The following is a 14,255-nucleotide window of genomic DNA, read 5'->3' on the forward strand; positions in this document are numbered from 1 at the left end:
CGAGCGGCGGGCCGTGACCTTTCGGGGGAAAAAACTCACGGACGGTGACAGCGAAACGGATAACAGTCTTCAGTACCTGCTGAACTGTGAAGCTGTGGATTCTGGGACTGTTGGAAAAGGTAAAACATTTTCATTGAAACCTTATTACTGTTTTGTTTTTGTTACTCGTCATTGTAGCTTGCTGTTAATGTTGTGCTAACAGTAGCGATTAGCTAGATACGTTAGCCGTTGAGGTCAGCGCAATTTAGTATCCAATTGTTTTCCTAACAAAACCACTGTTATAATTAAGTGAAGCTGCTCCCAGCTAATTTGAACCTTTGGCTTCTAAAATATGTGGTTCAATTGCGTGCTGCGTACATAACCTAGTGTCAGCTAGACCGAAATTAAAATTTAATATATTGTTAAAGTCACTAAAATGGCGCCTGAAGCCTGTTGTGGCGTGAGCTCTGTGTCTGCTCTAGAAACTCTGAAATTCTGTAGATCTGAGCCGTACATTAAATACTCACATGAACCTCTACTTTGAATTCTGTATGAGCTGTATAAAATACAGCTATGCATAAGTGTTTTGAATGAATAACTCTTTATTGTCTAATCAAATAATATATAAATGAATAGAAATGTGACATGAGAAGGTGTGTCTTTGACTGTTCCTGCATAACTTAGTTTCGGACTAGTTGACAAGTTATGCTCCGGTCATTTGATGTTTCCAAGATAGATGTTCTTTTGTAATATAGTTAATTTTTTTGTATATTTCATTTATCCACCATCATACATCATACATACAAGCTAAGAAGAGGTCGTTATACTAACAAGAGGTATCAACGCCGGGCCAAAGTTCAGCACATGGTTAAAGTTTGTAATCCAGCCAGGGTGTAAATATCACTCAGCAGCCAGAGCTGAAGCAGGTAGCATCAACACATAAATCTACTCTACCCGGCTTAAATCACAAGAGCACCTCTGACCAAAAAGCTGTAGATTTTTCTTGTTTGCACAAATTAATCCAGATTCACATTAATTGTGTTCACAGCTCCAACAAAATGAGGAAGAGGAGGGGGAGAAACACAATTAGGTTGAATTACAATTGGATGGAAGGCGAGGACAAGGAGAAGGAAGCTTAGGATGAGGAGGAAGAGAAGCAGCAGGAGCATCTTTAGGGATCCCTATGATGTCATTGAGGTTTGTTTCATTAATATGGTCCTCTCACAAAGAACGATGACTTGTTTTAGTTCACGTACTTCCTGTATTAAATAGTGATGTGCAAAATGTTGTGAAAAACCATGGAGCAGGTACGTATAGTGCATCTGCAGGTAAATGAACATCAAATCTCTAAGACAGACTGAAATCTGTATATTTGTCACCCTTATGATAAAACCCATGTCAGCCATTGGTTTATGGACTTTGTATTTTGAAGCCTCAACATTTGCTTTATTGCTGTTGCTATGTTGGGACCATATTAGGATGAGGGATCAGAATCTGGAGTCATGCACACTATTGTTTTATTTAGTGTGTATCCATAAGATTCGTACAGCAGATCCAAGTTGTGCCTTGAAAACCGGAAAGTCGTCTGCATAGAGGAGAACTGTAATAGCAGGCTTGTACAAAGTGAGGCTTTGTGCACTCGTTTTACTTCTGTCACCCTGTTTTGATGCAGATTTCACTTGAAATCAGGCAAGAACTGGACTTATTTTTTATAATGTGTTCTTGTGAATTGATTGTGTATCGCATATGTTTGATTTGACTTTCTGCAAGACAACAGTCGTCCGCTGGCCAAAAAAGTTTTCCAAATACCTCCACTTGATCTAGCCTGCATTTAGAAAAGAATAGCAAAAAAAATCTGCACCTCCTGCTTCAGATGCAATTTGTGTTTCTGTGTTCAGAGGCAGCGGCGAGAGGGGAGACCTCGGCTCATCCAGCTGGAGAGCCTGACCAGGAGGAGTCTAACATTAACTCAGCTCTTCCAGGGCACCCTGCAGACTCGGCTGTTGGCATCGACGAGGGATGACGTGAACGCCAAACTGGAGTCCATCACTGCACAACTGCACGTATGCGAGTCAGACCTTCTGAGGAGGGTTTCACTTTTCTCTCTTCTTTATAATTGACTCTTTTCTCTATCTCTTTCAGCTCCTTGTCTCAGAGTGGGAGGGATTTGAAGCACAAAGGGAGGAACTTGTCGTTTGGTTGGCTGATATGGATGTCCGCCTGAGTGAGGTTGACCAGCTGACAGGAAACACCAGTGAAAAACTGAAACAACTGCAGGTGTGGGCTTGTTTTGATATGACATATACAGGGAGTGCAGAATTATTAGGCAAGTTGTATTTTTTAGGAATAATTTTATTATTGAACAACAACCATGTTCTCAATGAACCCAAAAAACTCATTAATATCAAAGCTGAATGATTTTGGAAGTAGTTTGTAGTTTGTTTTTAGTTTTAGCTATTTTAGGGGGATATCTGTGTGTGCAGGTGACTATTACTGTGCATAATTATTAGGCAACTTAACAAAAAACAAATATATACCCATTTCAATTATTTATTTTTACCAGTGAAACCAATATAACATCTCCACATTCACAAATATACATTTCTGACATTCAAAAACAAAACAAAAACAAATCAGCGACCAATATAGCCACCTTTCTTTGCAAGGACACTCAAAAGCCTACCATCCATGGATTCTGTCAGTGTTTTGATCTGTTCACCATCAACATTGTATGCAGCAGCAACCACAGCCTCCCAGACACTGTTCAGAGAGGTGTACTGTTTTCCCTCCTTATAAATCTCACATTTGATGATGGACCACAGGTTCTCAATGGGGTTCAGATCAGGTGAACAAGGAGGCCATGTCATTAGTTTTTCTTCTTTTATACCCTTTCTTGCCAGCAATGCTGTGGAGTACTTGGACGCGTGTGATGGAGCATTGTCCTGCATGAAAATCATGTTTTTCTTGAAGGATGCAGACTTCTTCCTGTACCACTGCTTGAAGAAGGTGTCTTCCAGAAACTGGCAGTAGGACTGAGGGTTGAGCTTGACTCCATCCTCAACCCGAAAAGGCCCCACAAGCTCATCTTTGATGATACCAGCCCAAACCTGTACTCCACCTCCACCTTGCTGGCGTCTGAGTCGGACTGGAGCTCTCTGCCCTTTACCAATCCAGCCACGGGCCCATCCATCTGGCCCATCAAGACTCACTCTCATTTCATCAGTCCATAAAACCTTAGAAAAATCAGTCTTGAGATATTTCTTGGCCCAGTCTTGACGTTTCAGCTTGTGTGTCTTGTTCAGTGGTGGTCGTCTTTCAGCCTTTCTTACCTTGGCCATGTCTCTGAGTATTGCACACCTTGTGCTTTTGGGCACTCCAGTGATGTTGCAGCTCTGAAATATGGCCAAAGTGGTGGCAAGTGGCATCTTGGCAGCTGCACGCTTGACTTTTCTCAGTTCATGGGCAGTTATTTTGCTCCTTGGTTTTTCCACACGCTTCTTGCGACCCTGTTGACTATTTTGAATGAAACGCTTGATTGTTCGATGATCACGCTTCAGAAACTTTGCAATTTTGAGACTGCTGCATCCCTCTGCAAGATATCTCACTATTTTTGACTTTTCTGAGCCTGTCAAGTCCTTATTTTGACCCATTTTGCCAAAGGAAAGGAAGTTGCCTAATAATTATGCACACCTGATATAGGGTGTTGATGTCATTAGACCACACCCCTTCTCATTACAGAGATGCACATCACCTAATATGCTTAATTGGTAGTAGGCTTTCGAGCCTATACAGCTTGGAGTAAGACAACATGCATGAAGAGGATGATGTGGACAAAATACTCATTTGCCTAATAATTCTGCACTCCCTGTATGTGTTTTCACAATGTACGGTATGTAGTATGTGTACTATAGAAAAAAACAAGGGTAACTACAGCTATTTATGCTTATTTATGTACTTTGCGTTTGTCGTTGGTGTTCTGCATTTTGGTGATGTGGCTAAGGTTGAACAGGCACGAGGCTGGTTGTTTTGTTATTTTATATGAATTTCCTGTGGTTTGTGCAACTTTCTCATGCTAAACAAGAACATCTGCCAGCAGTTTATTTACACTTTATTTGCACCACGCCAAGGGTGTGTTTCAGAAAGACTGTGAAAGCAGGTTTGTGGTGCTCCATTTAAACTCCTCATTCATTTAGTGACTGGCAAATCTCATATCAGAGCATACTAACTTGTTAAAATGAATGTCTTTACAAACACTGAAGAAGCTTTTACAATCAGTCTGCCATCAGTAGACACTGTGGCTTTATTATCAGCTCAGAACAAAATGTATGCATCTTTCTCATGTTGTGACTTTGTGGTCTGTAAAGCAGCTGTCAGCATTTTGTGAAATATTTGTTGTAGAAATCACTATTTAGGTAAAAGTAACCTGTGTGAGTGTTCAAACATGTGAAACTCTGGTAAATCATTAGTCAGTTATTATATTGCAGTGACTCATATTGATGTTGGAGATAATGTAAATATATGAGTGAAGATGAGTGTGCTAAAATCATTAAGATTCTAAAACTGGAATAAATTGAGCTTAAAGCGACCGTCAACAAATTTATCAGTGGAGCAGACCTCAGGGCATCCTGTGATTGGTTTTGCTTGGTGGTAAAATGTAGAAATCTTGTACACCTTTTGCACAGAGTGGCAACTTTCTCATACTCACATGTCTGAGATACCAGCAAACTCTTGTTGCACTATTCAGTTACCAGTGCAATAAGAGTTTTTTGGGGAAGGAAATGTTGACTTTTATTTAGATTTACTTCAAACTCTGTAATTTCTCATGAACATTATCTAATCTCACTTAATGTGTGTGTGTGTGTGTGTGTGTGTGCATAGTTTCATTGTTGAAGTGAGAATGCTGGGGCTTGCTTTTTGTGTTTTTGGTATCTGTTTTTATATGTGACATGACTTCAACTCAAGAAATAAAGCATTAAAAAATATATTAAGACATATTTATTAATGTCAAAATGCTCTAGATCAGGGGCGTCAAACTCATTTGACATCATGGGCCACATATAGCCCAGAGAAACTACATGATCATTTTGTGAAATTACAGAAAACGTTCTGGTAGTTCATCTTCCAGACTGTTTTGTAGTTATGAAATTGTAAATTATAACAAACACATTTTGGACTGGCTGTAAAGAAAACAGTCCTTTCTACAGCAGACAGTGAAAAAACAGGAACTTTTCTGTGATTTCATTGTTTATCCATTGAATGGCAGTTGGAGATGGGGGGGGGGGGTTAACAATCTATCTAATCTAGCTTAAAATCTATGCTGCTGTTCATATTTTCCAAACCCGTCGGATGGGCCAGATTGAAGTATTTGCTTTGTGTTTGACACTACTGTTCTAGATGGTGTGTTTAGTATTAAGAAGATCGTCCTAGCAGAGGGAGGGAAGGTGCTGGATGGTGTTTTATGCAAATCATTCCAATATTCCAGCCTCGAGTTCAGTATCCAGCATCTTCTTGGCACTTAAGAAAGTCCGTGGCACCAATCAACACCGAGCTCAAATCCGAATAAGAGAGACAACAGATGGAGACGTATTTGCATTCCCGAGCAGTTGGAGTGAACAACACAACAGATGCTTTGCTTTTATTTTTTCCTGTGTTCGCTCGGACATTTGGAGGTATGGTAGGCAGAGAAGGACAAAGAGCCAAGGCCAAATATCTTGGCTCTGCAGGGACAACAGCTGGGAGGAACAGACCAGGAAGTCGTTTCACTTCATTAAAGACTCAGCATGAGAGCAGCAGAGCTTTCCTAGCTCACCCCGTTCTCATGATCACTCTACTCCTCCTCCCGCCTACTGGCCAATACACACTTGTGCATATGCCTTTCCCCACCACTGATGGTTATAAGTCCAATTAAACATGGCACCTATTCCTAAACCTTTCCCATCAGTGCAATAAACTATCCCCTAAGTCTGTTTCTATTTCTAACGTGGTCATTGAGCTTCTAAGCTCCTCACAGCTGATCCTCTTACAAGTGTGAAAGTGCTCTCTCCCTCTCCTCCATAGCGGAGCTGCTGTTTCACAGGTACAACAACCAAGGCTGGACTGGGACAAAAAATCGGCCCGGGCATTTTGACTAGAGACCGGCCCACCAGGATAAAGATTGAAAGTGTGACGTCATTCAGGGGTAAAACCGCAAAGGATTCTGGGAACTTGTGGCAAGAGGTACTAGCGCACGCAGGCTTTCAATTGAACTCAGTTACACAGGATAAAAAGAAACACAAAAAATGGCAAGAAGCTGTTGTATTATTAACTGCAACAGCCGGTCGCATGACAGCCATGGGAAGCCGATCGTTTTTTTTTTAATCGGATTACGTCGTTGAAGAGAAATGTTTTAAGCCATGTTTCCGAAGTAAGAGCCGACGGATGGTCTGGATATAGGGGAGACCGGGGATAGTTGTAACATTTTTGACATTTCTGTCTGTAAATTGGAGCTCTTTTAAGGTAGTGGATTCAAAATGTAATGCAAAGTATTTACATGTCTCGGCTATTAAATAGTGCAGCTATTTTCTCTGCAGCACAATTACCCATTGCATGGTATGGCCTCAAACACAAATAGTGAAATGTTACAATTGACCCCATAGTGTGGGTTAGTTGTAACATAGTAACCTTATTTCAATAAGGGTACTAACAAAACATTAACATGTAATCTTTGTTTATTCAACACATGAATGCACTTAGAGCCATTTATGTAGCTATGTGTGTGTGTGTGACAGAATGCAGAAATCTAGCTTTTGAACATATTCCAACCCCCCCAAAAAGACAAATTATGGAATTTTCTGCAACTGAATATTTCCTTAATTTTGGTTGGTCTTCCTTGAGTTTGGCCTCATTGGCTCAGTGGGCATTATAACCTACAACTCTTGCACCAATTTTGAACATAACAATGAAGCTGAAAAAATGTAGTTGTTCACCAGCATCGCAATTCCATTACTTTTTATCATGGCTTACCTTGGTGTGGTTTGCAAAGTGCTTCAGAAAGATGAGGAAATCTGTTTCTTGCACCCATCCTGATTTATTTCCACTACCAGTACTTCCTACTGGTCCATCTCTGACACAGTGGTGTGCATAGTGTATGTGTGGGAACACAAACAGTGGAGGAATTGTGTTGCCAATGGCATTAACCGCATATACAAAAGTGACCAGTGAACCTCTCTCTGCTGATGCCGTTGCCCCAACTTGTTTAATATAAGTTAAAGTAATAGTGTGGTAAGTTGTAACATCTGCATTATTGTTACAACTGACCCAGACTCCTATAGCCATGAACTAGCTAACATTACAGCCAACGGCTAAAACATTAACACTAAAGACCTACACAGAATATATCCCCATAGACATACAAATAACATAATTTAAGTTTGATGACTTTAACTGCAAAGCAGATAATGCTATTATAAATTGAAATAAAGTAGAAAAACTTACTTTTTGGCATACAAATTACTTTTTTTGGTGTTAAATTGTCTGTTTTTGACAAAATGTGCTGATTTTTCACATGTGATAGCAGAACTGAATTGGGCATGCACAGGATGAGTCACATCATTTGAAACTTAGCCCTGATTGGAGAAATTGGAAGTGTTACAACTGACCCACGTTACAACTATCCCCGGTCTCCCCTACCAAATATAACGTCTCAGAACACTCCAGCTCACATGTTAGTCTGCTCCAAGCATTCCCACAAAGGTCAGAGTTTTTTAGTCGTTAATACGTCATTTTTCTTAACATAATTGGTGATATAGGTTACAAGCAAGTCTGGCGCTGAACAGAAATTGTCGCGCTATGCTCCTTTATTTATTGTGCATAAATAGTAAATTGTCCTGACACAATATTGCGTTTCGCTTCTGTTATTATGGTACATTGACAAAAACATATACTTTTATTCACAGGATAAAACAGTTGTTTTGTATCACTAATTGTCCAGTGCGATTACAGCATACAATATTATTGTCACTGCTACATTTCTGTAAAGAACCAGAAATTATTTCCACTACTAATTAATTACCGCTGAGCTCAAAGGTTATATTAATAAACGGTTAACGAATGTGTATTTATGAAGACGATTTGTGAGACTGGTAAACTTACCTTTGTTCGTACGATGGTCTTTCGTTCTACACGGTGCATTTCAAGGTCCTGCACCCATCCGTCGGTAAACTGTACCTGGGCTTGTTGCAGTGACCTGAAGTTACTAAACTTCATGAGTGTATGCACTCACTCCAAGAACCGTATAATTATAAATATGAGCGTGATGAAAGTTGGGCAGCACGCTAACGTCTTTTGTCCCTCTGTGTGCTCGTAAGGGTCTGACACTTTCACACCTTTGATTTTTTCCTCGTATCTTTTCTTTGACTTTTCATCAAGTCTGTCTTTGTACGGACCAGCATTGTTCTCCTTTTGTTTTGTACATTCCTTTTTTGTGCGGCAAAGAAAAAACAAGAAGGTATTGGAACCGGAGAATGAACGTTTTGCGGTGCTGCAAATGCTTGCATTTGATGCGGTACTTGGATTGTTTTGCCACAAGTTCACGGCATGCAATGCGCGAAAATCACGTGATTGCTAAACAAGGGGGCGGGTGCATTCGGCCTCCTCGGCTGTAATTGGTCCAGCCCAGAGTCGATCATGACCAATTGGCCAATCCAACACCTTTCATTATATATACCCTTCCTAAAAAAAAAAAAAAAAATTTAAAAAAATCCATCGGCCCATAAAAACAAAAAATCGCCAGTGGCCCACTGGGCAAACGCCCGGTATGCCCGATGGCCAGTCCAGCTATGACAACAACCGATCTGCTGGGATGACGAAGTGTTTGTGGGAGTAATCTGAGAGTTTATTACCTCTTTATTTATCTTTTTCCATTTTGCCTCATTTGACTAGTTTCCTGCATGTCACCTTGCACCACCACACACTCATCACCAAGCATGTTTTTTAGCAGGCACAAATCCACATCTTTTGGCATCATTGGCGTCAATGAGTAATAAACAGTTACTTCATGATTTGCTCGTTCAGTAAGTGACGACTCCCTCCCCCTACAAAAGAACACACCTGTTAGAATCTGCTTAATCCTAGCCAGCGGCCCTGCTCTCTCTGTGCTTTCTGGGGCCTGGTCTAATCCACACAAGGGCTCCGGGCCAAGGCCAGGGCAGATTAGACCCCCACCATCAATTTATCCATCCATGAACACACACCTCTGAGTCTGGCCCCTATAGCAAGTGTTTGAATTGGCCTCTTAATCCTTGGACTCAGTGGAGCCTTCCACCCGAGCACACAGCCACCTTCCCCCTCTGCCCAGACTTAATATTTATGCATCTTTTCCATACCCACTCACAAATCTGGCCCAGCCCAGCACTCACCACTCTGACCCCACCCAACCACTACCCCACTCTGCCCCCACCTCCTTTCCCACTCTGCCGCCACCTCCTTTCCCTCCCCTGGTGGGACTGAAAGCCCATTGATTTGTTGATTTCTCCCCTTTTGTCTGCAGTCGGCCGAGTGTTAACGGGACATCCAGAGTCCAGAGCGCAGTGACAGGACTTTTGGCATGGGAGATTAAGGTCCTAATCTGGGCATCTGTCAATGTCCAGTACTGCTTTTTCTTTGCCGTTTGGAGAGGGGCCTTTTCTTGAGTTATTTTCAGTGTTAATTAGCTGTTCAAGCTGAAGACCCCCTGAGAAAAAAGAAAACTCCCCGATTCAAATAGAGCATAGAGGCAGTTTACAAATAAAGCCACATGTCTGAAAGCAGTTGGGCAATAAATGAAGTTGATTGATTTCTAATGCTGGTGGTGCACTGTGTTAACAAATACATCTGTAATCCTGTGTGGGCAGTTCATTGTACTTATACCACGATGTAGTACAAACACACATCTGTGTGTATAGCTAAGGTTGTCTAAACTGTGGCAGTGTAGTTTGCAAATCAGTCCTTAGGTTATGTCCTTTATAAGTGATGGAAAAATTGTGTAACAAGGAAATTACCACCAAATTATGTGATATTACATTAAAATTATCTAATGTATGGTAAAAAACCCCAAAACAAAACAAAAGAAAAACATTAGAAAACTATATGCCACCTACACCTATATGCCTGCTCATAGGGGGTCATCTGATTGTTGGGGTTTTGTCTGTTTTTTCTGTATCATTGTTGGGTCTTTACCTCACATTATAAAGCACCTTGAGACATCTGTTGTTGTGATGTGCAGTTTAAATAAATTTCCGATTTACATAAATATAACTGCATTGAATTGAACTGACTATATCAGGGGTCTGAACCCAGGCCTCGAGGGCCGGTGTCCCTGCAGGTTTTAGATGTGTCCTTGATCCATCACAGCTGATTTAAATGGATAAATTAACTTCTCAACATGTCTTGAAGTTCCCCAGAGGCCCGGTAATGAACTAATCATGTGATTCAGGTGTGCTGACCCAATGTGAGATCTAAAACCTGCAGGGACACCGGCCCTCGTGGACTAGGATTGGGGACCCCTGGACTATATCATACAACTGTCAGGTTATAGCATTAGCAAATAGTGACCCAGGACTTAATGAGTCTATGTCTCCATCTAGTGTTGTGATATCAGATTTTCAAGTCAGTAGAGTTGAATTTGATTCGAAAGTTGAGAGATTATTTTACACAACTCATTCTTTGTGTTAGTGTTTAAGGTTTTTACATGAGCAAAAAACTGGAGGAGAATGTAAACCCAAAGCGTTTGACAGTTTCACAAGCTCAAACTGAAAGAAGGACATGGCTGAATTTTGCATGGTTTTAGAATGTAGTAGAGTTTAACTGCAACAAAAAATATTGATGACATTTAGTAAAAATGAAATTTTAGGCTTTTGGAAGATCAGATATATTTCTGTGCTAGTTCTCGTGCATTTCATGCATTTATAAACTAAAGTTATGGAGAATTATTTGAACTACTTGTTTAGGCTATGAACCCTGACAGATGAGATTGAGTGAGAGAAGCTTACATCCTCATCTATTGGTAGATCAAGAGGTCGCTAAAGTATGTCTATTAAAAACAGGATTGCATTAATGCATAAAAAAACACACATTACATTCCAAATAGTATGGCATTTATTGATCTGGGAATAAAAGAATTATGTTTTTAAGATGATCTCACAGTAAAAATACAATTTTCACATCAGTAGCAAAGAAGCAGAAAATTCTTATTTTCAATTAGAAGTGAGTATAATACTTTTGTGATTGCTGTGCAGCAACAGTACTGTCTTTCATCAGCAACAAGGAATGATATATTTAATTGTAGATGATAAAGCACTGTGTCTTTACGTATGATGAAACTTCAAAAGCATCTGCAACAACATCTTTTTTTTTTTTAGTAAAGTAAAAAAAAAAAAATAACAGTACATGTCACATGTATAATCATGAATAAAATATTACTGTTAAAATGTATAAGGTGTATTAACAGAATTGCACTTCAAGTTGAGCATTAGTGGCTGATTTCCACAGCTGAGAATCCTGTTTGGATAAACTTAACCCGAGACGATCTTGTCACATGGCAACAGTGGGTTGACACCGATTTTCTTGGCGCATTCATTCTGCAGGAAAAATACAAAATGCTAATGAAGTTAGCATCATGCTTAAAGAGGTTTTAAATAAAGTCAGATTGTATTTAGGTAAAAATACTCTCATTTACTTTCTAGTTAAAAACATAAACTTGTGTTAATGCCAAGCTAAAACAGGACCTCTAAATCTTCCTGTAGTCTGTGTAGGTTCTCAGTCATCCAGGTTATGGTAGTCTTCAAGCATGTGAGTTGAACTGGATTTGAAAATATTTCACCTTTCATCTGAAAGGCTTCTTGAGTTCTAACAGCTGATGGGGAGTTCCCAGTATTTAACCTCTACGTTGGTTAGAAATGTTCTCATTTTGGACATGGAAGATAGACTGGTTGAGAGGAGTAAAAGAGGCTAGATTTCTATATCTACCTTGAATCAATGAATACAGTAGCCTATGACAATAGCTATCAGTTACCTGCAACACAGGCTTGAAATCCCTTCCCAGGCATTTCATCCCTCACTCACACTTTGGCTGTGTGACCTTGATGGCCCAGGGAGGGGCAGTTTCTCACAAATAAGTCACAGCTTTACTCATATGTGATGCAACTAATTTGAAGGTTGGCGGTGGATCCTTGGCTGCTCCGTTCAGCATACCTAAAATACCTTGGGCAACATACTGAACGCCATGTTACTCTCTGATGCATTCATCTGAATACGAATGTTAGATAGAAAGCACTTGGGTGTGGGAAAAAGTGCTTGTATAAATGAGTCTGAATGAGGGAATAAGGCATGTTGTATAAATTGCTTTGACTGGGTAGAAAAATGCTATATAAGAACCAGTCCATTTACCAATACCATTTAACATAGCTCATGCAACACTAGAGGTTAAATATCTGGGACTCTATCAGCTTTTCTCTAGAGCAAAATGTGTGAGTGTAACTGAAAACAGAGCAGGAGCTATTTAATTAACACTTTTTTTTTCCTGGCTCCACCAAAGAAGCACTCTCACTCAAATCAAATGGAGTATTTCCAGTAAAAGCAACAGGTCTGAAGAAAAGCATTTCATGTTGGGAGCTCTATGTGAAAAAGGACAACCTTTAGCCACTGCAGTTTAGACTAGCATGAGAACATCCCCACTTCTTAGCTTTTACCATGTATTTGACGACGTTGATGTGGTAAGGGATCCCACCCATATCCTCACATTTCTTCATGTTCATCCTCTCTGGATCTCCGGCAGCCAAAACAGGAGTGTCTAGGTCAGCCTGAAGCAGATAAGCCACAAAAAAGGAACAAAGAAAAAAAAGAAAGTATAGAGCAAGAAATTCACTTTTAATCTGCAAATGTTTGTCCCTACTTGATTTCATAAAACAAAGAAACTGTAACTACTGGATATCAACTGCATTTTTGATTAATCTTTTTTAGCATTTAATATTCCATCACTGGGAGCAACTCACAGGATTCAGGTTTCTATGGATGGACAGCAGATCTGACATCCTGTCACTGAACCCGGGAGCAAAGTTCTCTGGATTGATTGCCACAAAACACTGACCCTGAAAATACGAAACAGGTGACACTGTGAGCTCATCAAACATGAACATCAAACAGAGCCTTGACGTCAGATGACCTATATCAGAGTCACTAGCTGGGCCTCTGTTTTAGATAACAGCAGTCAAACACTTCAGACTTGTGTCATGCTGATTTCTCTTCTGCTGGTACATGATGGCTGATTACTTTATGAACTTTGCCCCAGATCTAATAATCAGCACCACATTATCTGCAGTGTATTATCTATTCTAGCTACTCAAAAACTGTATTTTATCATTGCTGTGGGAGCAAGGGGGGGGGGGGGGGGGGTGTTTGAATTATTCTTAATAAAAAGGTGATACAACAGTTTCAACTTGTTTCTCAGTCTGTTTCATTTCACAGATAAAACAACAACATGACTTTTAGAACACTTTGTTATCAGTTTTGTCACAAGTTACATCAGGGACATGTTAAAATAGAACCAGTGTGTCCTTTGTATTTCACAACTAGGCAAAACAAGATGTACCAGGTTTGCAACACGGTCTGTTACTTTCCAACTGCGGATGTATTTGCTGTACTGGGCACCAGCCAAGATGCCACAGAACACCTCCACCATCATTCCCAGACCATAGCCTTTGTACCCTCCTGAAGATAAAAACACAGAAAAACATATGCATGGAATAAATGTATTATACTGATCCTAGCCATCAATGGCATGTAATTCCACCAGTTCTGATAACTGGTTTCCAATTAATCTCCTATATGAGTTTCTCAGATCTGTGTATCTTGGTATAGATGAAGCACAAATCAGCCAGTTAGGGTTGTGGTTCAATTATATAGACTTAAAAAAGCAAGCAAACAAACACATATTTCACACATGAAGAATGAAAACATTCTTGACAAGATCTGTTGCTTCTGACCTGTGGCTTCACTGCCACCAACAGGCACCAGTCCTCCTCCAGTCAGCACTCTCTTGGGGTCTGTTGTAATTTTTCCCAGAGGGTCACAGCCCCAGCCCTCAGGAATGGGGTCTCCACGCCGCTCATGAAGCTCCACCTATGCACATTTATATACAGTACAAGAGAAGAATGTTTCCACATTAAAAATGTTGTTGTTTCAGTGGTCAATCACTGCTCGCTTGCATTTAATTTGTTAGCAGCTTACATGTGCAATAAACAAATATGCAGCAGTAGAGATGT

The 14,255-nt window shown here is 40.2% G+C and overlaps 2 protein-coding genes across 4 annotated transcripts in view; one reads left to right on the forward strand and one right to left on the reverse strand.

Moving 5' to 3' along the window:
* LOC147325038 (uncharacterized) lies at positions 1–11,525 on the forward strand. Of its 2 annotated transcripts, XM_086299318.1 has the most exons (6): positions 1–119; positions 1,028–1,176; positions 1,878–2,042; positions 2,122–2,256; positions 6,037–6,195; positions 9,506–11,525. In XM_086299318.1, exons 2-6 carry the CDS (start codon positions 1,120–1,122, stop codon positions 9,518–9,520), a joined length of 531 nt encoding a protein of 176 aa, XP_086155444.1. In that variant the 5' UTR covers positions 1–119; positions 1,028–1,119; the 3' UTR covers positions 9,521–11,525. The 2 variants fall into 2 exon arrangements, with proteins under 2 accessions (XP_086155444.1, XP_086155443.1); XM_086299317.1 differs by having other exon boundaries at positions 6,037–11,525.
* The window catches only part of LOC147325039 (uncharacterized), an 8,793-nt gene continuing 5,611 nt past the window's right edge, over positions 11,074–14,255 (reverse strand). For both annotated transcript variants that reach the window (XM_086299316.1, XM_086299315.1), the window contains exons 7-11: positions 13,977–14,112; positions 13,583–13,701; positions 12,987–13,082; positions 12,684–12,794; positions 11,074–11,573 (exon numbers count right to left, since the gene is read on the reverse strand). In XM_086299316.1, the coding sequence (XP_086155442.1) occupies positions 11,508–11,573; positions 12,684–12,794; positions 12,987–13,082; positions 13,583–13,701; positions 13,977–14,112 (528 nt within the window). In that variant the 3' untranslated portion in view covers positions 11,074–11,507. The remainder of the gene's footprint in view (positions 11,574–12,683; positions 12,795–12,986; positions 13,083–13,582; positions 13,702–13,976; positions 14,113–14,255) is intronic.

Source organism: Aulonocara sp. 'chitande type north' Nkhata Bay, linkage group LG7 (assembly GCF_057382095.1).
Source record: "Aulonocara sp. 'chitande type north' Nkhata Bay isolate Kocher_YH1m ecotype deep benthic linkage group LG7, A_spYH_male_GT1.1, whole genome shotgun sequence".
Lineage (NCBI taxonomy): Eukaryota > Metazoa > Chordata > Actinopteri > Cichliformes > Cichlidae > Aulonocara > Aulonocara sp. 'chitande type north' Nkhata Bay.